Source organism: Poecilia mexicana, unplaced genomic scaffold, assembly GCF_051168715.1.
Source record: "Poecilia mexicana isolate PSO_F unplaced genomic scaffold, ASM5116871v1 scaffold_17, whole genome shotgun sequence".
Lineage (NCBI taxonomy): Eukaryota > Metazoa > Chordata > Actinopteri > Cyprinodontiformes > Poeciliidae > Poecilia > Poecilia mexicana.
Window position 1 is genome coordinate 2,709,101 of NW_028263386.1, and position 22,986 is coordinate 2,732,086.

Consider the following 22,986-nt stretch of genomic DNA (forward strand, 5'->3'; position numbering starts at 1 on the left):
TCTTTACACCCTTGTCCCTTAGTGGGGTCAGGAGGGGTGCTGGTGCCTCTCCAGCTAACGTTCTGGGCGAGAGGCAGGGTCCACCCTGCACAGGTCACCAGGCTACACAGAGACACACAACGTCACAATTTGGAGAGGCCAATTAACCTGACAGTCATGTTTTTGGACTGTGGGAGGAAGCCGGAGTACCCGGAGAAAACCCACACATGCACAGGGAGAACATGCAAACTCCATGCAGAAAGACCGGGGCCGGGAATCGAACCCAGAACCTTCTTGCTGCAAAATAACTGCTCTACCCACTGCACCACTGTGCAGTCTACAGTGTTTAAGATAAAAAAAATTCAGCAAACACCAGGAAAATGTACATTGTTGTGCTCACATGACCCAGGTTAGTTTAGTCAGATAATTGAAAAAAAATTATATTTTGTGTATATTTTATTCAAATTTTGTGCTTTATGAATACATTATAAATAAAAAATCTGTATGAAACTGTACTTCTGGATTAAAATCTTTTGAAAATTTTTGCCACAGCTCCAAATTTTTAGTTCAACTCTACAAGCTAATTTTAGATTAACCGATTCACCCTACAGACCAGAATCTCCATGGAAAACTAGGCTGATCCATGAGATAGTAATCAATTAAATTATATTAATGATGTTCTTTGTTCCTGCAGACCTCCAACAGCCAAGTGTCTCAAATAAGGAGGAAGCTCCTGTCATCCATCAAGTCTGGAGCCTGGCAAGTAGGTCCAGTCAGGACCAGAAAGAAGCAGAACATCAGTGGACTGAAGAGGAACAGATGGAACCAGAACCTAAATGGATTAAAAAAGAAGAGGAGGAACCAGAACCTACACTGTTCAAACATGAAGAAATAGAATATCCACTAACATATGTAAGAAAAGAGGAGCTAGATTCTTCAGTGCTTCAACATGAACAGCAGCCACCAGAACATTTACCAACTGGACAGGACCAGAAGGACCTCTGCAGCAGTCAGGAGGGAGAGCAGCTTGTCCAGAAGCAGTTTGTTGCTTTGATTGAGACTTCTACTCTTCAGGAAGATGATATGAGTGAAGAAGAGACAAGAACAGAGCAGCTTTCCCTTCATATCTCTGCAGTGAATGAGAGCAAAGATCAGGAAGGAAGCAGCTCCTCTGAGTCAGAGAGTCAGTCTGATCCTGGCACAAAGAAAAAACCTTTCAAATGTGACATTTGTGGGAAATGTTACACACAACAGTATAACTTGAAAAACCATTACAGAACCCACACTGGTGAGAGACCTTTTTCATGTGAAACATGCGGGAAAAGTTTCTGTGTAATGAGAGATTTAAATCGTCACAAGAGAATTCATACAGGTGAGAAACCTTTTTTGTGCCAGTCATGTGGAAAGAGTTTCTCTCGAATTGATAATTTAAACGAGCACAAGAGAATTCATACAGGTGAGAAGCCTTTTTTGTGCCAGTCATGTGGAAAAAGTTTCTGTGTAATGAGAGATTTAAATCGTCACAAGAGAATTCATACAGGTGAGAAACCTTTTTCGTGCCAGATATGTGGAAAGAGTTTCTCTCGAATTGGTGATTTAAAGGTGCACAAGAAAATTCATACAGGTGAGAGGCCTTTCTCATGCCTGTCATGCGGAAAGCTTTTCTCTCAAATTAGGTATTTAAATCGTCACAAGACAATTCATACAGGTGAGAAGCTTTTTTCATGCCAGTTGTGTGAGAAAAGCTTCTATCGAAGGGATAATTTGATCATTCACATGAAAACCCATACAGGTCAGGGGCCACTTTGAAGCCCAACCTGTGAAAAAATCCATCCATCCATCCATCCATCCATCCATCCATCCATCCATCCATCCATCCATTTATTTTCTTAACGGGGTCGGGTCACCAGGGTAGCAGCTTAAGAAGGGAGGCCCAGACTTCCTCTCCAAAGCCACTTGTTCCAGCTCCTCCGGGGGAACCCCAAGGCGTTCCCAGGCCAGCCGAGAGACATAGTCCCTCCAGCGTGTTCTGGATCTTCCCGGGGCCGCCTCCCGGTGGGACGTGCCTGGAACACCTCACCAGGGAGGCATCCTGACCAGATGCCCCTCAACTGGCTCCTCTCGACATGAAGGAGCAGCGGCTCGACTCTGAGTCCCTCCTGAATGACCGAGCTTCTCTCTCTAAGGGAGAATCCAGCCACCCTACAGAGAAAACCCATTCATGGAATATGGAGAAAAAAGTGTTCTTTCATGCTGGTAAACTGAATTTCTACAGGAAACAAGGACATAAACGTGAGAATTAATCATTAACTCACATGAATTCACTGTAATAAATATTAAACTCTGTCTTGGATTATTTCACTTTGCATAACATTAGACCCTCACCTATTTTTGGTTGTTCATTTATGAATGTTTTATTATCAAAGCCTTTCAACTGGTTTGGAAGTTTATATATTGAAGCTCAATGCTACTTGACATGCTACTGGCTGACTTTTACAAAGTAGCCAATCAGGACGCTTTCAGCATCCTCCTCAGATTTCCACGATGGACATCTGCAAGACAAATGTTTGTCATGAGTAACACCAACTTTTCATGGTTTGTTGTTGAATTTCATGTATAAATTTATGTGCTGCTTGGATGTATCAAACACCTTAATAAAAGCTCTGACATATACAACATATAGCGATATTAGATATAGATATTTTACCTCTTGGAATAATCGTTTATCTGCTTTGTGATGTGTTTTTTTCTTTACTTAATGATGTGTGTATTTTATTTTTTTAAATATCACGTCTACTTTTTGTCTAGAAATAAAGACTTGTGAATAATACGAAGTTGTATTTTAGTTAAAACACATCTGGTTAAATTAGACAAATTATTCAACATCAGGCATTAAGATAATGTACCAGAGCATTTAAAACCACATCAACAGCAGCAATATAAGGAGAAATAAGAGAAATGCTGTTAGATTTAAGAAGCCAAAACTAGAAATAAATTATTGGTTAAATTTACAAGGCAATAACTTTAATCATCCAACTTGGGAAATTTTAAATCCATGTTGGGGAAAAAGAAAAGAAAAATGAGGAATTTTGGATGGATAATTGAAAAGAAAAGAAAAGAATTTCAATTGAATAGTTTAGAAATTAGTCAAACATCAATATAAATTTCACGACCACCATGGTTTCTACCAGAAGCAATAGAAATCTAGAATAGAGAATAGAATAGCAATTTTTTAAAGAAATATTTCATACATTATTCAGAATACAAAATATGGGTGTGATAGTTCTATTTGTGTGGGTTCCAGCACATATTGGAGAAGAGGGAAATGAGAGGGCAGATAAAAAGCCAATTCAAAATTCTACTAGTTTTTCAAGTAAATATGAGGGAAATTGTATTGTTAAAAACTGATGAACGAATGGCAAAAATGATGGGATAAAGAAATAACATAGTAGGAGAAAGTAGAAATGGAAAGAATGGCAAAGATGAAATTTGGACGCTTTTTAAAATTTGAAAGCACAATACTGGCAAATGTGATCACTGTGGAAAATATAAAACTATAGAGCATGTTATACTAGAATGTCATAAATATGAAAAAGAAAGAAGATATATGAGGGAGAGAGTTTGAAAGTATTACGGAAAAGGTTAATTTATTAGATATTTTGAGGAAGAATTTGGGTGGTTAACATATACAAATAGTTATTAAATTTTTATAGAAAACTAAATTATTTCATAGAATTTGATTATATCTAGTAGGTGTGTTTGTGAATGTGTATATGATATACAGATGGATAGTGAACAAAGTTAGATACACGTATTTGTATTTATATTTATATGTGTATGCGTGTGCGTGTGTGTATTTATAAGTATAGATAGTATGAAGACCATCACCAACCACACTGCACCCGTAGGTCGCGGTAATGGTACTAAAAGTTTTTTGCCGACCGCCAGTAAAACCAAGAAGAAGTATTCCCCTCATTGTTCATCGCCTGTCTACACTCCAGTTCAGTAGGGGGCGGTATTGCACCAATGTCGTTGTTTCCCTACCGCCTAAAAAACATCGAAGAAGAAACCTGCATGGGCTAAGCTAGAAAACTGTTTCATTGTCCCATCTCAGCTAATATTTCAGTAACCATGTCTTCAGTTCAGCATCTCAGAGAGTTTATCAGAGAGCGACTAACTGCTGCTGCTCAAGAAATCTTCACAGAGGTTGAAAAAACCATCATTTGCTACGAGGAAGAGCTCGATGCTCAGCGCAGGATGATGGGGATCGACTGGAAACCACAAATTAAGCTACACAGAGTCGGTTCGGAGCTGCAGAGACAAAGTTCTGGTAGGTCTGGATAAAGGTGCTGATGTTTTCACTGCAGACAGAGATCCGTCAGCTACGATAGTTGCTGCAGCTCCAGCTGCTGCTAAACGGGGCTGAACAGTAACTGATTTAGCTGCTAGCTCGGATGCTACAGAGGCTAGCACAAACGTGGTAGCACAGAGAGAAAACGTGTTTCAGTGATTCTTGAGAATAGGGACAAAACAGGTCCTATGGATAAAGCACAAAATTTGAATAAAATATACACAAAATATAATTTTTTCAAGTATCTGACTCAACTAACCTGGGTCATGTGACCACAACAATGTATATTTTCCTGGTGTTTGCTGAATATTTTTTTATTTTAAACATTGTAGTCGGTGGATGATGCCTGTAAAAGCCCTTGTCCAGGAGCAGAACTCAACACAATATAATAGTTTAAAATAATTAAAGAAATACTAAAATTATATATTGTGACAATTAAGTATAAGTAGTCATATAAATAATTATAGATGTATCAATAAATTGAATTAAAAATCATTTTTATATATTTTCCGACTCCATTGATATTTGTCCTTAGTTTTTGTCGACACCGTCAGAAATTAAAAGAATGTAAAACAATCGTTATTCTTTAGTTTTTTCTTCTGTTTTATTCCTAAGTTGTTTGTCACAACCATGATGTGTCAACACCATAACTGACCATTTACAAAACTTTGATGAAATTTTGTGAAATAAAAGCTTAATTTTGGTAAACTGTAAAGATTTCATGGACCTGACGAGCTACAATATGACCTCCTTCAGAATAACATCATATAAATTGAAGTAGTTTGGCTTTTTTTCAACTCCGTCAGAGTTTTTCTGACTCTTTCAGTGAAATTGTTGTGCAATTAAATGTGCAATTAATTCATTTTAATGTATTTTACATGAATTGCATTACTTCACATGTACCAAGTTTTTCATTTTATTCACTAGTTTGTCACCACCTTGTGGTAAAATGGTAACAAAAAAAATGTACTTACCTAAATTTCTTGGGGAATATTTTATCGGCTTCTTTCTCTTTGGTCAAATGGGGGCTTCTTTCTCTGGTGGCTGGCCCTTATCATCCTCCACACTCGTAGCATGTCTTCATTAGCCAACTTCGTCCCCCCCCCCCCCCCCACCATGTGTCCTTAGACTAACATGGGTCTTCATGTGGCTAAAGCTGCCAAAGCAAAGAACACAAGCACCATGTAACATCGGCCAAGTTGCGAAATAATGCACATAAAGGATAACTTTGACTAACATTAGCTTTTAACTTGCTAGATTAAAATTGGAGGGAAAAATCTATTTCCCTGCCTTTACGATATGTTTAACATTAAGGGCTAACGTTACAGTAATGGAGTTAAATAACTTCAACATTAAATTACAGCCAGGTATCATTAGCTTGAATTGCTCATAGGCAACATTACAAAGAAAGAGAACACAGTCAATGTTATTTTCTCAAAGAAAATGTAAAGTTAATAAGACACATGCCTCATATGTATTAGGGGACAAACTTAAGCTTTTTTTTAAACAGGAGGTCTGGCTGTTATAACTTGTGTTAGGTTGATCTGACAAAATGGAAAAATGATCTGGCAATAAATTCACCTAATTTAGACATAAATTACAAAATATTTGGAGGCACAATACAGCAGCTATTCAGTCAAAAGGAGACAGAAAAACCTGCAATTAGTACAACAATGTTTAACAGTAAGGATCTCAAAAGCTTAAATTATACATGAGTCAAATAAATCTCATAACACTGCCTACCTAAAATAACGGCGTAGCGGCGGTCCAACAGCGGGAGCAGAACCAGCATCTTACACCGCTAGCTCATTGACTTAAATTATTGGGTTATTTTGTTTAGCTTTCAGGACCACTATGGTCTTCTGGGTGAGTGCTGGTAGTTTTGGGCTGCTTTAACCGGTAATTTGATCGCTCCGGATCGCTGCAGTGAGCCTCGATATAGCCAAACTCCGTCAAATGTTTGTTTTTTTAAACGTCATATTAGATTCGTCATGTTGATGCATTTTGACGTGCTTCACCCCCGAGGTAGTTCTTCGGCAGAACACGCAAACTTCCCCATCTGCTCTGAGAGCATTATAATTCCTCACCACATTGCTTAGGATTTGTTGCTGTGTGCTTGCGCAGTGTGAAGGAAAGAGGAGATCAGCTGCACATGCGGGCTGCGAAGTGAGATCGGCAACAAGAGACGGTGATCGGCAATCACTGATCATAAACTTTTTCACGGAAATTGGCCGATTGTGATCGGTGACCGATTGATCGTCACACCTTTTGTCTGTATGATGCCTACAGACCAGAATCTGCAGGGAAAACCAGGCTGATTCACGAGATAGTCATCATTTAAGTTATATTAATGATGTCATCTTTTTTCCCACAGACCTCCAACAGCCAAGTGTCTCCAATGAGGAGGAAGCTCCTGTCATCCAACAAGTCTGGAGCCTGGCAAGTAGGTCCAGTCAGGACCAGAAAAAAGCAGAACATCAGTGGACTGAAGAGAAACAGATGGAACCAGAACCAAAATGGATTAAGAAAGAAGAGGAGGAACCAGAACCTACACTGCTCAAACATGAGGAAATAGAATATCCACTAACATATGCAAAAAAAGAGGAACTAGATTATTTGGTGCTTCAACATGAACAGCAGCCACCAGAACATTTACCAACTGGACAGGACCAGAAGGACCTCTGCAGCAGTCAGGAGGGAGAGCAGCTTGTCCAGAAGCAGTTTGTTGCTTTGATTGAGACTTCTACTCTTCAGGAAGATGATATGAGTGAAGAAGAGACAAGAACAGAGCAGCTTTCCCTTCATGTCTCTCCAGTGGTTGAGAGGAAAGATCAGGAAGGAAGCAGCTCCTCTGAGTCAGAGAGTCAGTCTGATACCGGCACAAAGAAAAGACCTTTCAAATGTGACATTTGTGGAATATGTTACACACATCAGTGGAAGTTGAAAACCCATTATAGCACCCATACTGGTGAGAAACCTTTTTCATGTGAAACATGTGGAAAGAAATTCTCTCGAATTAGTGATTTAAAAGTGCACAAGAGAATTCATACAGATGAGAAGCCTTTTTCATGCAAATCATGCAGAAAAAGTTTCTCTCGAATTAGTCACTTAGATGTCCACAAAAGGAATCATACAGATGAGAAACCTTTTTCATGTGAAACATGTGGAAAAATATTCTCTCGAATTAGTGATTTAAAAGTGCACAAGAGAATTCATACAGATGAGAAGCCTTTTTCATGCAAATCATGCAGAAAAAGTTTCTCACAAGTTGATAATTTATATCGTCACATGAAAACTCATACACGTCAGGGGCCACTTTGAAGTTAAACCTGTGAAAAAATTTCTTTTGAATCAGGAACTTAATTATCCTCATTAGAACCCATATTCATGACCTGGGTTTTTCACATGAAATATGGAGGGAATAAAATGTTCTTTCATGCTGGTTATTTCCACATAAAACAAATACACAAAAGTGAAAATTAGTCATTTAACTCACAGATTTACTGTAATAAATGTTAAACCCTTAATTGGATTGTTTTCACTTTGCAAAATACAGTCAACCCTCAGCTATTTCTGTTTGCCCATTTATGGATTTTTTTTTATTGTGGTGCATATCTATGAAATTTGTTAAGGTATATTTAGAATATTCAAAACCAGTTCAACTTGTTTGGAAGAGTAAATATTGAAGCACCATGTTACTTAACATGCCACTGACTGACTTTTGCAAAGTAGCCAATCAGGATGTTTCAGCAGAATCCTCCTCAAAATTTGACTTTCAGATGGAAATCTGTTTGTCATGAGTAACATACCAACTTTTCATGCTTTGCTGAAAAATTTCATGTATCAATTTAAACGTGAAATAAATTCATACATGAAATTCGTGTATCGTTTGATACACGCTTGGATGTATCAAACAACTTGACACAAAAACCTCTGAAAACTACAACATATATTAGATATATTTCTATATTTTTAACTGTTTGAATAATTGTTTATCTTTGTGATATGTCATTTTTTTACTTGAAATGTGTATTTCATTTTTTTTCTAAATGGTCGGAACTACCTTTTGTTTTGAAATAAAAACTTGTGAATGAATACAAAGTTGTTTTTCCCCATTTATCGCCGACTGAACTCCAGTTCAATAGGGGGCGGTATTGCACCAATTTCCTTCTTTGCCAACCGCCAAAAACACATCGAAGAAGAAGACCACATGAGAAATGGGTTGTTTGCTTTTTGCAGATGATGGAGCTGTTTGGAAATGAGGGAAAAATGTAGATTTTATGGTTAAAAAATTACAAAAGGTTATTTTTGAAATGGAGAAATGGGTGTTGCAATGGGGATTTAAGTTTTCAGTTGAAAAAAGAAAAGTAATATTTACTCAGCAAAAAATAAACAAGGAAATATAATTAAAATTATATAACCAAGAATTAGAGCAAGTAAAGTGTATACAAATTTTAGGGCTATGGTTTGATGAAAAATTAAAATCGAATATACATATTCAAAAAGTTGTTAATAAATGTAAAAAGAAAAAATCTGAAATATTTTGAGATGCTTGGCTGGCAGGGACTGGGGAGCAGATAGGCAATCATTAAAACAGATTTACACAGGCATGATAAAATCTAACATAGACTGGTTGTCAAGTTTATGGTTCAGCAAGTAAAACACATCTAGTTAAATTAGACATTATTCAACATCAGGCATTAAGATTATGTACCGTAGCATTTAAAACCACACCAACAGCAGCAATAGAAGTAGAAATGGAAGAAATGCCTTTAGATTTAAGGAGAACAAAATTAGAAATAAATTATTGGTTAAATTTACAAGGCAGTAACTTTGATCATCCAATTTGGGAAATTTTAAATCCATGTTGAGGAAAAAGAAAAAATTAGTAGTTTTGGATGGATAATTAAAAAAAATAAAATAATTTCAAATTAATAGTTTAGAAATTAGTCGATGAATGTTTATGTTTTAATACATACATTTCTTTTGACAAGTTCAGAACATTTTTTGTAAATGTTCAGATATTGTTATTAGTTAGTCACAGGGTTTCTCCATGTGCTTATCTTTTAGGGGAATTCCGACTCCTGAAAATGGAAGAGCTGCATGTTAGAGGGCATTTTTATTTCCATTTGTGCAGGCCTCTGCCAGCTACCTGCATTAAAGATCAACCAGCAACTCCAGTGGTCTGACTCCCTTCTTCAACTGAACACAACGCAGAACACATCAAGGTTAACCGACTGTATAAGACTAGGTTATTAGTAAAGAACACTACTAGTATACACCGGTTACATAAACATATGCTGTTATTCGATTTTTAAAGAAAACTAAATTATTTCATAGAATTTGATTATAGTAGGTGTATATCAGTGATTCTTGAGAATAGGGACAAAATGGGTTTTAATTTTCCCATATTTTTTTTATTATTTCTCAACCTTATGTATGCAAATATGACAAATAATGTTTAGGAAATGTAAAGATGCGAAGGTGCAGGCTCCCAGTTGCAACATTTTTTAAAAAATTACATTTTTAATCGACCTGACCCAGAACTTTGTCATCACCATCTGACAAAAATAAATATAAAATTACTTTTAAAATACCCTATTATTGATATGTTTACTCATTTTACAGACAAATGCTTCTCAAGAAACAAAAAATATTATTTAAAACAAAAAACAACAAAAAGTCCTTCTGAAGGAGTTGACAGTGCATGACGGAGTTGACACAGAACTGAAGGTGGTGACAAACTAGTGAGTAAAATGAAAAACTTGATACATGTGAAGTAATGCAATTCATGTAAAATACATTAAAATGAATTAGTTGTACATTTAAGTAAGATTTATCATCAATTTCACTGAAAGAGTCTCAAAACTGATGCAGTTGACATCCGACGGAGTTGACAAAAAGCCAAACTACCTTAATTTATATGATGTTATTCTGAAGGAGGTCATATTGTAGCTTGTCAGGTGCATGAGATCTTTACAATATGCCAAAATTAAGCTTTTATTTCACAAAATTTCATCAAAGTTTTGTAAATTGTGAGTTATGGTGTTGACACATGATGGTTGTGACAAACAACTTAGGAATAAAACAGAAGAAAAAACTAAAGAATAACATAAGCTAACCAGAGCTAATGAGCCCTCCTAGCAAAGAAAGAGAAAGGAAGAGGTAATGGAGTCCTCAGAAGTTCTGGTGCCCCCAATAATGCCTGATTTTTTAAAAGTTTTTTTTACATTCTTTATATGTCTGACGGTGTTGACAAAAACTAGGGACACATTTCAATGGAGTTGGAAAATATATAAAAATGATTTTGAATTCAATTTATTGATACTTTTATAATTATTTATATGACTACTTATATTTAATTGTCATAATATATAATTTTATTATTAATTGTTATAAGCTATTATAATGTATTGAGTTCTGCTCCAGGACAAGGGATTTTAAAGACACCAGCCCCAGACTACAATGCTTAAAATAAAAAAATATTCAGCAAACACCAGGAAAATATACATTCTTGTTCTCACATGACCCAGGTTAGTTGAGTCAGATATTTGAAAAAATTATATTTTGTGTATAGTTTATTCAAATTTTGTGCTTTATCCATAGGACCTGTTTTGTCCCTATTCTCAAGAATCACTGATTTGTGAAAGCGGGTATGATACAGATGGGTAGAATACAAAGTTATGTATAAATTTGTATATTTGTATATGTACACGTCGGATATATTTATTTTTTTTATTTTTTTGTGTAATATATGTGTATATATATATTTAGAAAGGTAGTTATAGAGATAGACATAGATAAATAGACCATCACAAACCACACTCCATACCAGTAAGTGGCGGTAATGCTAATAACCGTTTGTTGCCAACCGCCAGTAAAACCAACAAGAAGAAGAAAAAGAAGAAGAAGAAGAAGAAGAAGAAGAAGAAGAAGAAGCCTGCATACGCTAAGCTAGGTTGCTGCTGCATTGTCCCATCTGAGCTAATATTTCAGCAACCATGTCTTCAGTTCAGCATCTCAGAGAGTTTATCAGAGAGCGACTAACTGCTGCTGCTCAAGAAATCTTCACAGAGGTTGAAAAAACCATCATTTGCTACGAGGAAGAGCTCGATGCTCAGCGCAGGATGATGGGGATCGACTGGAAACCACAAATTAAGCTACACAGAGTCGGTTCGGAGCTGCAGAGACAAAGTTCTAGTAGGTCTGGATAAAGGTGCTGATGATTTCACTGCAGACGGAGATCCGTCAGCGGCGATAGTTGCTGCAGCTCCAGCTGCTGCTAAACAGGAACTGATTTAGCTGCTAGCCCGGATGTTACAGAGGCTAGCACAAACGTGTTTGAGTCATTCGTAAATGTCTCCTGTTATTAGCGCTGGAAATATGGAATACAACCTGTAAATTCTCATACGTGACTTTGTAAATGAGAGCATGATAGTATTATGGAGACGCAGGATGAGCTGTTTTTTTTTTTTTTTTTTTTTTTTTCATAATGGCACAGAAGGCCTGTCACGATAACAAATTTTGCTGAGCGATTAGTTGTCTCAAAAGTTATTGCAATAAACGATAATATTGTTTGAAGACCTTTTTACTCTGATTTAATGGAAATTACATAATAATGCAAGCGATATCCTGCCAAAAATAGATATACATTATTTTCAAAATAACATTTAACACTGGAACTGGTAAACAAAACAACCAAAGGCAAAAATAAAATGAACTCTCAGTCTACATTCACAAAAAACGTACTTGAATAAAATATAACATATAACCAAATTGGAAATAACTACATTAAACCAAAAGAGTAGAGATTATGAAGTCTGTATACTATATTGGGCTTCAATAATCACTAGATTTAGATAGAGAACATGGGCATATCGACCACCTGATGTAATAGTTCACTCCTTCCTTAAGCCCAGTTCACGACACATTTTTTTTGCCTCGATTTCCCCCTTACCACAATCTTACGATGTTAAACGTTCTAACATTGTCGCTTGCGATTTCGTAGCCGATCATCCTGTAGCGTGTCGTGTTAGAATGATCGGGTCCAGTCATAGAACCTTGTGGCCACTCAGATCTAAATCAGGGAGCGAGAACGCAGATGTGACAGGTAGCCAATCAGAAATCGCAGATTCCTCTCCATGCTTTCTGAGGGGAAAAATAGCCGACGGCTATTGTAGCGAACATCGGAGATGATATGTGGAAACAACATTAATGTTTATTTAACATTTCGTGCAAAGAAATTCCACAGAAATGACCAGGAGAGGAGTTGGAGCGAAATTGCTACCGCAGTTGATAAACTCGCTAACCTTTCAGCTGTTTTTTCAGTCTGATCAACTTTAAAATATGAGGTCACAAGTGAGATGAAAAACAAAACGTTTTGTCTTAATGTAGGTTGAGTTCTTCCAGTGTATGAATACATTATAAATAAAAAATTGTATGAATCTGTACTTCTGGATTAAAATCTTTTGAACAATTTTGCCACAGCTCCAAATTAGTGTGGCGGACACTATACCTGCTTTTCAGTTCAACTCTCCAAACTAATTTTAGATGAATCGCATGATGCCTACAGACCAGAATCTCCATGGAAAACTAAGCTGATCCATGAGATAGTCATCAATTAAATTATATTAATGATGTCATCCCTTGTTCCCACAGACCTCCAACAGCCAAGTGTCTCAAATGAGGAGGAAGATTCTGCCATCCATCAAGTCTGGAGCCTGACAAGTAGGTCCAGTCAGGACCAGAAAGAAGCAGAACATCAGTGGACTGAAGAGGAACAGATGGAACCAGAACCAAAATGGATTAAAAAAGAAGAGGAGGAACCAGAACCTGCACTGTTCAAACATGAGGAAATAGAATATCCACTAACATATGTAAGAAAAGAGGAACTAGATTCTTCAGTGCTTCAACATGAACAGCAGCCACCAGAACATTTACCAACTGGACAGGACCAGAAGGACCTCTGCAGCAGTCAGGAGGGAGAGCAGCTTGTCCAGAAGCAGTTTGTTGCTTTGATTGAGACTTCTACTCTTCAGGGAGATGATATGAGTGAAGAAGAGACAAGAACAGAGCAGCTTTCCCTTCATGTCTCTCCAGTGGTTGAGAGCAAAAATCAGGAAGGAAGCAGCTGCTCTGTGTCAGAGAGTCAGTCTGATACTGGAACAAAGAAAAGGCCTTTCAAATGTGACATTTGTGGGAGATGTTATACACAACAGTGTGACTTGAAAATCCATCACAGAACCCACACTGGTGAGAGACCTTTTTCATGTGAAACATGTGGAAAAAGTTTCTCACAAATTAGTGTTTTAAATCGTCACAAGAGAATTCATACAGGTGAGAGACCTTTTTCATGCCAGATATGTGGAAAGAGATTTTCTCAGATTGGTAATTTAAAGGACCACAAGAGAATTCATACAGGTGAGAGACCTTTTTCATGCCAGTCATGCGGAAAAAGTTTCTCACGAATTAGTAATTTAAATCGTCACAAGAGAATTCATACAGGTGAGAAACTTTGTTCATGCGAGTCTTGTGAAAAAAGCTTCTATCAAAAGGATAATTTGATGTTTCACATGAAAACCCATCTAGGTCAGGGGCCACTTTAAAGCCAAACCTGTGAAAAAAATGTTCTTTAATATTGGTCACTTAATTATTCTCATTATAACCCACATTCAGGAGCTGGGTTTTTCACATGAGATATGGAGAAAAAAGTGGTTTTTTTATGCTGGTAAACTGAATTTCCACATGAAACAAATACACAAAAGTGAGAATTTGTCATTAGTCAGTCAGATTTACTATAAGAAATATTAAACCCTTTCTTGTATTGTTTTCACTTTGCAAAATACATTAGACCCTCAACTATTTTTGGTTGCCCATTTATGGATTTTTTTTTTATTGTGCAAATCCATGAAGTTTGTTAAGGTATATATAGAATTATTCAAAACCACTTCAACTGTTTTGGAAGTAGATATATTGAAGCACCATGTTACTTGACATGCCACTGACTGACTTTTACAAAGTAACCAATCAGGACGATTTCAGAATCTTCAGTTTTCCACATGAACATCTGCAAGTCAAATGTTTGTTATGAGTAACATACCAACTTTTCATGCTTTACTGAAGAATTTCATGTATAAATTTGTGTGCCACTTGGTTGAATCATATATATATATATATATATATATATATATATATATATATATATAAAACTCCGACAACTACAACCTACAACATGTAGCGATATTAGATATACCTCTAGATTTTTTTAACAATTGGAATAATTGTTTATCTGCTTTGTGATATGTCAATTTTTACTTGAAATGTGTATTTTATTTTTTCTAAATGGTATGGACTATCTTTTGTTTTGAAATAAAAACTTGTGAATTATTTTTTTATTAGTATACAAGAATAACAATGACAAAACTCACAACACGTCAAAAGCAAACAGACAAATACCAAAAATCACAACTCCTATTGTTTCCAATTCACATCGATTCCAAAGGCTCAAGAAAAGACTAAAAATTATTGAAAATAACTAACAGAAATAATGAAAGAAAAGTAATTAAATGATGAAATAAGAGATTAAAAAATAAGAGACATGTTGGGGTGCTACAAACTAAAAATCTTCCATTAACTCCTACAATTTTACGGCGTGTAAATTCTGCATCTTCTTTAGACAACTTTTTTAAAAAGTTCATTTTTGAGAGCATTTATTGAGAGGGAGCATTTTGCATATCGCCATTTATGGATATAATATTTTGTTACAATAATCAGGACATTGACTAAAAATTCCAGATTTTTTTCTTTAATGGATAAGCTGAATTGAATATTTAGTAAAAGAAACAATATCCAAATTTATTGTTTTAGAAGACAGAAAGTTACGAAGTTGATCCCTTAAGTTTGATACTTCTTTACATTCATAAAACAAATGTTTAGTTGTTTCCAGTGGAGTTGTACAAAAAGCACAATTCTCTACATTAAAATTAAATCTCTCAAGAATTGATTTGAAGGATATATGTTATTTATAATTTTAAAATGTAGTTCTTTATGTTTGGGAGGAATTGGAAATTTCAAATAATTTGTCCTTATTTTGACTCTCATAGATTTGTTAAAATTTTGTAAGAGCTGTGCTTTCTATTCTTCCTGGGTACATGTTATTTATTGAATACTGATTCAAAAACCTGTTGTTGCATTTATTATCTCTAATGACCACATACTCAATTTGAATCTTATGGAGTCTTGGAATAGAGAAATTAGATAAATTGTTTTTAACTGACAAAAAAAAGGAGATCAGGGATGCTACTTAATACTTTCTTATAATTTGTTAGTGAACAAACATTTCCATACTTCCTGTTAAATTCCTCCTAACTGAGAATTTCACCATTTCCATTCAGTAAATGAGTAATTGACCAGATTTGTTTATTCCACCAATTTTTCATGAATATAGATTTTCTACCACATAAAATGGCTCTGTTGTTCCACAGTGGGACATTATGGGGGCTGAAGTTGTGTTTAAACATTAACTTCCACTGTAACAAAACCTGTTGATGGAAAGCAGAGAGTTTTAGGGGGAGTTTAGATCATTCAAAATCACATTTCAATAATAACGCAACACCTCCAACTTTCTGAAATATGAATGACGGTACAACAAACCAAATAAGATCACCGTTTTTTAAAAGGGACTGAAGCCATCAAATTTTTTAAAGTGCTGTTCATAATTTCAAAATCGATTGCCTTAATACCACCTTCCTCATAATTTTTTAGCAAATCTCTTTTTCTGATGTAATGGTGTTTGTTTTTCCAAATAAAGTTAAAATTTATTCTGTTAATCTGTTTTTATGAGATTTGAAGGGACAGCTAATGAATATGCAGGATACGTCAGCCTGGATAAGGATTCATTTTTTTGCTAATAATGTTCTACCAAACAACGTGAAGTCTCTCTGAAGCCAATTATTTAAGGTTTTGTCACATTTATCAATGTTGTCTTATAAATTCTGTCTTACGCTAGTAGCTTGACATTTAGTAATCCACATTCCTAAATACTTAATTTCATTTTTAACTGGAATATTGGAAATTGAAGAATCAGAACAGTTATGGAAACTCATAATTTCACATGTATTTATATTTAGCTGCAGCCCTGAGGCTTGAGAGAACAACTCTATTTCCCTTAGAGCTAGAGGAATTTGTTCTTTATTTTTTAGGAAGAGGGTTGTATCATCTGCAAATTGGCTAATGATTATTTTCTGGTTATTTATTTCCAAACCTTCTATATTAGAGTTTTTAATTGTTAATGTTAGTAATTCTGTGACTATAACAAATAATAGAGGCAAAATACTGCAACCTTGTCTGATTCCTCTTTCTACTTTGAATCTGGGGCATGTGCACTGAGGCAGAGACACACAGCTGTTAATGTTGGTGTTTAACATGTTGAACATACTAAGAAAACTATTTCCAAATCCAAAATGTCTCAGCGTGTTAACAATAAATTGATGTTCCACAGAATTAAATGCTTTGTGGAAATCTAAAAACAACATAAAACCATCATCTTTTATTGTTTTCCCCTGTTTATCGCCTGTCTACACTCCAGTCCAGTAGGGGGCGGTATTCCAGTATTTTCCTTCTTTGAAAAACATTAAAGAAGAGGAAGCCTGCATATGCTAAGCTAGGTAGCTGCTGCATTGTCCCATCTCAGCTAATATTTCAGCAACCATGTCTTCAGTTCAGCATCTCAGAGAGTTTATCAGAGAGCGACTAACTGCTGCTGCTCAAGAAATCTTCACAGAGGTTGAAAAAATCATCATTTGCTACGAGGAAGAGCTCGATGCTCAGCGCAGAATGATAGGGATCGACTGGAAACCACAAATTAAGCTACTCAGAGCCGGTTCGGAGCTGCAGAGACAAAGTTCTGGTAGGTCTTGTTGAGGAAAAATGATTATTTTTAGTGTTTAATACAGTTAATCTTACGGCATGTGTAAAATTGAACATTCTTATTTTGAACAAATTTCTTAATTTTGAACAGGTTTGTGTTAAGGATTTAAAACTAAACTATTGATGGGTCAGTATTCAAAGTACAGGAAGGAAAATGCAGATCAAAGGGGATCTCTCAATGAGGCTCCTTTTGTGTTATCAGAGAGGACAGGAGGTCATAAAATTAGTATCTCCTGGAGGGCAGTATCACTTGAGCCTGGAGGAGAGAAGTCTGTTTGGTTCACAGAAGATCAAAAGTCTTCCAGAACCAACATCTGGGATGGTGTAAAACTGAATACAACATAGAATGTTAAAATCACTAACATCTAATTTCTAAGACATTTTTCTAAGTACTAATAGCATGTTTTTTAACGAAAATTGTATTATCTAATTTTAGAACTACTAATCTAGTAAATGATGAATGTATTTGAAAATTGTACTATCTGTGACAATATCAGAATCAAATGGAAATTGTTTGAAGGATAATGTTTTGTTTAGTATTAGAAAATTGCTCAGGATTTATGATAAATGGGGTTTTGGAAAATGATTGTGTTAACTTGTATACTTAGGATTGAATATTATGTTTCATAGGTTAGAAAAAGGAATTGTACCTGATTTTGTTCTGTTGATTTTGTCAACTCAGTTTTGTCACAAAACTGAGTGACAAAACTCAGTTTTGTCACAAACTCACAAAACTGAGTTTGTGAAGATAACCTTTCCCTGAACCAAATTACTGAATTTAAGTTTGTTCCTGAGAATCTATGTAAGGAGAGATAGCGGGAGAGACTCCAGATTTCACAGCTATCTGTGAAATACTTTTCTTATGTTTTTCTTTGCCCAGATGGCCTTAGAACCGCAGGAGGCCAGGACAAGCTCTCCGCTCTTTTTATTAAACAAAAGGGCAAATGGCCTTTGATCTTTGCTGTAAATTAGGGGAAGTTCTAAGTTTTTCTGAGTGTCCAAGGTAGCTTCCAGTTGGTCAAGCAGAGGTACGCCTTAATTGAATATATTAAAAAGGAAAGACACACCTACTTTATAAAAGTTCGTGCACAGGAGTAAAGATTCAGATAGCTGCCACTATTTTGCCTTTTTTGCACCAGCTCTCTCCAAAGACGCGTCTTTGCCTTTTCTTTCTCTATCTTTTTTGTCTCAGGTAATGAATGTTTATCTCTGTTGTTCTGCAGTTTTGTTGTTAATTCATACGCTGTTTTGTATTGGATTAAATTCTGTAATTCTGTGACGTCAACACGCATTGTTGATTTCCTTGTGGCTACACGTGGCTCGCCGAGAGGACCTGGGATCCAGAGGAAGAGAGAGAGCCAAACTTTTTTCCAAAGTTAGCCTATTTAGAATTTCTTCCTTAACATTCTGGATAAAGGTGCTGATGTTTTCACTGCAGACAGAGATCCGTCAGCGGCAATAGTTGCTGCAGCTCCAGCTGCTGCTAAACGGGGCTGAACAGGAGCTGATTTAGCTGCTAGCTCTGATGCTACATAGGCTAGCACAAACGTGTTTAGAAGTCAAGCCCCCTGGCTAAATATCTCCAGTTATTAGTGCTGGAAATGTGGAATACAACCTGTAAATTCTTCATTTATAATCGTATACGCGATTTTGTAAATGAGAGCAGTGGAGAGTATTGGTAAGGAGACCCAGGATGAGCTGTTATTTTTACATAATGGCACAGAAGGCCTGTCACGATAACAAATTTTGCTGAGCGATTAATTGTCTCAAAAGGTATTGCAATAAACGATAATATTGTTTGAAGACCTTTTTACACTAATTTAATGGAAATTACATAATAATGCAAGCGATATCCTGCCAAAAATAGATGCACATTATTTTCAAAATAACATTTAACACTGGAACTGGTAAACAAAACAACCAAAGGCAAAAATAAAATGAACTCTCAGTCTACATTCACAAAAAACGCGCCTGAATAAAATATAACATATAACCAAACTGGAAATAACTACATTAAACCAAAAGAGTAGAGATTATGAAGTCTGTATACTATATTGGCCTTCAATAATCACTAGATTTAGATAGAGAACATGGGCATATCGACCACCTGATGTAATAGTTCACTCCTTCCTTAAGCCCAGTTCACGACACATTTTTTTTTGCCTCGATTTCCCCTTACCACAATCTTAGGATGTGTTAATTTTAAATCAGAAGAACAACAATTAAAATCTTTTGACTCGTTTTTATTCCCTCTTTTGCCCAGATTCCATGATGTTGTCATTGTATCTGCTGAACCACTAAGACAAAGACAAACGCTTTCCAAGTCCAATTATAAGAACATTTATTAGACGAACAACTAATGAAGCTGACAAAACTCATAATAACATCACAAACCAGCATCCAATTCAACATTTACCTTACTCCACAAACTTCCACACACCAAGACAAACTCTTTCACCGACGCTCCTTTCCCCGGAGACAGCATCACGGGTAACCCTAGAGCGATCTGAAGTTAAGGTTCCAGGTCTTATACTTTTAAAGGGAGTGCGTGTTTCCCTTCTCTGCTGTATTCAAATTAGGGGACCGTCCTTAGCTAAGTTAATTTAAATCTAGTCGACTATGTTCCAGTAAAAACCTGTTTTTTAAGATCAACAATGTGTTATTTTTATTTGAATGGACACAAATACTTTTTATGACCCTGTGTCAAGAGGAAGCTCTACTCTGTTGATAGGACCAGATTGTTTTACACCAGCTGTTAAACCTTATCAAAGGTTAAACTCACACAGAGCCATACCCTGTGAATGCCTGCTCAGTCCAGAGAAACTAGCTGTGTTTTAAACTATAGAGAACTACAAGCTAAATTATTTTAATTCAACTTAGTGTATAATGTTTCAATAGAAATATCCTACGTAAGAGATTACGCTCATTGAACCATGGATATAATTTGGAACAAATTTTCTTATTTAAAACACTATTAATTTGATCTAATATTGAACATATAGTTATGTTTTTACAACTGGCATATTTAAAATTTATTTTCTTAACAGATGTTAAACGTTCTAACATTGTCGCTTGCGATTTCGTAGCCGATCATCCTGTAGCGTGTCGTGTTAGAATGATCGGGTCCAGTCACAGAACCTCGTGGCCACTCAGATCTAAATCAGGGAGCAAGAATGCAGATGTGACAGGTAGCCAATCAGAAAGCGCGGCTTCCTCTCCGTGCTTTCTGAGGGGAAAACACGAGGGGAATCTCAAACAGCTGACGGCGCAACCCAGACTGTAGCGGACATTGGAGCTGATATGTGGAAACAACATTAATGTTTATTCAACATTTCGTGCAAAGAATATCAAAAGAAATGACCAGGAGAGGAGTTGGAGCGAAATTGCTACTGAAGTTGATAAACTCGGTAACTTTTCAGCTGTTTTTTGTGCGGTCACAAGCGAGATTAAAAACAAAATGTATTGTCTTAATGTAGGTTAGGTTGTTCACTGTATGAATACATTGTAAATAATAAATCTGAATGAATCTGTATTTCTGGATTAAAATCTTTTGAACATTTTTGCAACAGATCCAAATTAATGTGGAGGACACTTTACTTGCTTTTCAGTTAAACTCTGTAAGCTAATTTTAGAAGAATCGCATGATGCCAACAGACCAGAATCTGCAGGGAAAACCAGGCTGATCCATGAGATAATCATAAATTAAATTATATTAATGATGTCATAATTTGTTCCCACAGACCTCCAACACCCAAGTGTCTCCAGTGAAGAGGAATTTCCTGCCATCCAACAAGTTTGCAGTCTTGCAAGTAGGTCCAGTCAGGACCAGAAAGAAGCAGAACATCAGTGGACTGAAGAGGAACAGATGGAACCAGAACGAATTAAAAGAGAAGAGGATGAACCAGAACCTGCACTGTTTAAACATGAGGAAATAGAATATCCACTAATGTATGTAAGAAAAGAGGAGCTAGATTCTTTGGTGCTTCAACATGAACAGCAGCCACCAGAACATTTACCAACTGGACAGGACCAGAAGGACCTCTGCAGCAGTCAGGAGGGAGAGCAGCTTGTCCAGAAGCAGTTTGTTGCTTTGATTGAGACTTCTACTCTTCAGGAAGATGATATGAATGAAGAAGAGACAAGAACAGAGCAGCTTTCCCTTCATATCTCTCCAGTGGTTGAGAGCAAAAATCAGGAAGGAACCAGCTGCTCTGTGTCAGAGAGTCAGTCTGATACTGGCACAAAGAAAAGACCTTTCAAATGTGACATTTGTGGGAGATGTTTTACACATAAGTGGAACTTGAAAACTCATTATAGGATCCACACTGGAGAGAGACCTTTTTCATGTCAGATATGTGGAAAGAGTTTCTCTCAAAGTGGTTCTTTAAATGTCCACAAGAGAATTCATACAGGTGAGAAACCTTTTTCGTGCCAGATATGTGGAAAGAGTTTCTATCAAAGTGGTTCTTTAAGTGTCCACAAGACAATTCATACAGGTGAGAAACCTTTTTCATGCCAGGTTTGTGGAAAGAGTTTCTCTCGAATTGGTGATGTAAGGGAGCACAAGAGAATTCATACATCTGAGAGACCTTTCTCATGCCAGTCATGCGGAAAGCTTTTCTCTCAAGTTAGGTATTTAAATCGTCACAAGACAATTCATACAGGTAAGAAACTTTTTCCATGATAGTCTTGTGAGAAAAGCTTCTATCGAAGGGATAATTTGATAATTCACATGAAAACCCATACAGGTCAGGGGCCGCTTTGAAGCCCAGCCTATGAAAAAATCCATCCGTCTATCTATCTATCCAACCAGCCACCGTACGGAGAAAACCCACTTCGGACGCTTGTACCCGGACTTCGTTCTTTTGGTCATGACTCAAAGCTCAAGGCCATAGATGAGCTTTGGGTCATCTATGGCCATGATGACCCAAAGCTCATCATGGCCATTTACGACAGGTAAATTGAGAGCTTCACTTTTTGGCTCAGCTCTCTCTTCACCACGACGGACCGGTACAGTGCCTGTTTCACTGAAGACGCTGCACCAGTCCGCCTGTCGATCTCCTGCTCCCTTCTTCCCTTATTCGTGAAAAAGTTGTCTTTGAAATTGGTCACTTAATTATTCTCATTAGAACCCACAATATTTTATATTTTCACATTAAATATGGAGAAAAAAGTGTTCTTTCATGCTAGTAAACTGAATTTCCACAGGAAACAAGTACATAAACGTGAGAATTAATCATTAACTCACATGAATTCACTGTAATAAATATTAAACTCTGTCTTGGATTATTTCACTTTGCAAAACATTAGACCCTCACCTGTTTATGGTTGTTTATTATCAAAGCCTTTCAACTGGTTTGGAAGTGTATATATTGAAGCTCAATGCTACTTGACATGCTACTGGCTGACTTTTGCAAAGTAGCCAGTCAGGACGCTTTCAGCATCCTCCTCAGATTTCCACAATGGACATCTGCAAGACAAATGTTTGTCATGAGTAACACCAACTTTTCATGGTTTGTTGTTGAATTTCATGTATAAATTTATGTGCTGCTTGGATGTATCAAACACCTTAATAAAAGCTCTGACAAATACAACATATAGTGATATTACATGCAAAGATATTTTAGCTATTGGAATAATTGTTTATCTGCTTTGATGTGATTTTTTTTAGTTTTTTTTTGTTTAATTTGAGTATTTTATTTTTTAAAATTATACTGGCAAATGTGATC

At 36.2% G+C, this 22,986-nt stretch overlaps 4 protein-coding genes across 4 annotated transcripts in view; all 4 read left to right on the forward strand.

Moving 5' to 3' along the window:
- Nucleotides 1-2,809, forward strand: part of LOC106909909 (uncharacterized) — a 40,442-nt gene extending 37,633 nt beyond the window's left edge. The window contains exon 7 of the mRNA XM_088014777.1: nt 674-2,809. Within this exon, the coding sequence (XP_087870903.1) occupies nt 674-1,788 (1,115 nt within the window). The 3' untranslated portion in view covers nt 1,789-2,809. The remainder of the gene's footprint in view (nt 1-673) is intronic.
- A 1,159-nt stretch (nt 2,810-3,968) lies between these two features.
- Nucleotides 3,969-8,431, forward strand: LOC106912644 (uncharacterized). The gene is made up of 2 exons (XM_014979444.2): nt 3,969-4,309; nt 6,705-8,431. The coding sequence occupies exons 1-2, from the start codon at nt 4,111-4,113 to the stop codon at nt 7,649-7,651; spliced, it is 1,146 nt and encodes a 381-aa protein (XP_014834930.2). The 5' UTR covers nt 3,969-4,110; the 3' UTR covers nt 7,652-8,431.
- A 2,450-nt stretch (nt 8,432-10,881) lies between these two features.
- On the forward strand, nt 10,882-14,513 carry LOC106913736 (uncharacterized). The gene is made up of 2 exons (XM_088014414.1): nt 10,882-11,530; nt 12,989-14,513. The coding sequence occupies exons 1-2, from the start codon at nt 11,332-11,334 to the stop codon at nt 13,933-13,935; spliced, it is 1,146 nt and encodes a 381-aa protein (XP_087870540.1). The 5' UTR covers nt 10,882-11,331; the 3' UTR covers nt 13,936-14,513.
- Nucleotides 14,514-16,972: 2,459 nt separating this feature from the next.
- Nucleotides 16,973-22,851, forward strand: LOC106934143 (uncharacterized). The gene is made up of 2 exons (XM_088014415.1): nt 16,973-17,237; nt 20,998-22,851. The coding sequence occupies exons 1-2, from the start codon at nt 17,039-17,041 to the stop codon at nt 21,939-21,941; spliced, it is 1,143 nt and encodes a 380-aa protein (XP_087870541.1). The 5' UTR covers nt 16,973-17,038; the 3' UTR covers nt 21,942-22,851.
- Nucleotides 22,852-22,986: the final 135 nt, after the last annotated feature.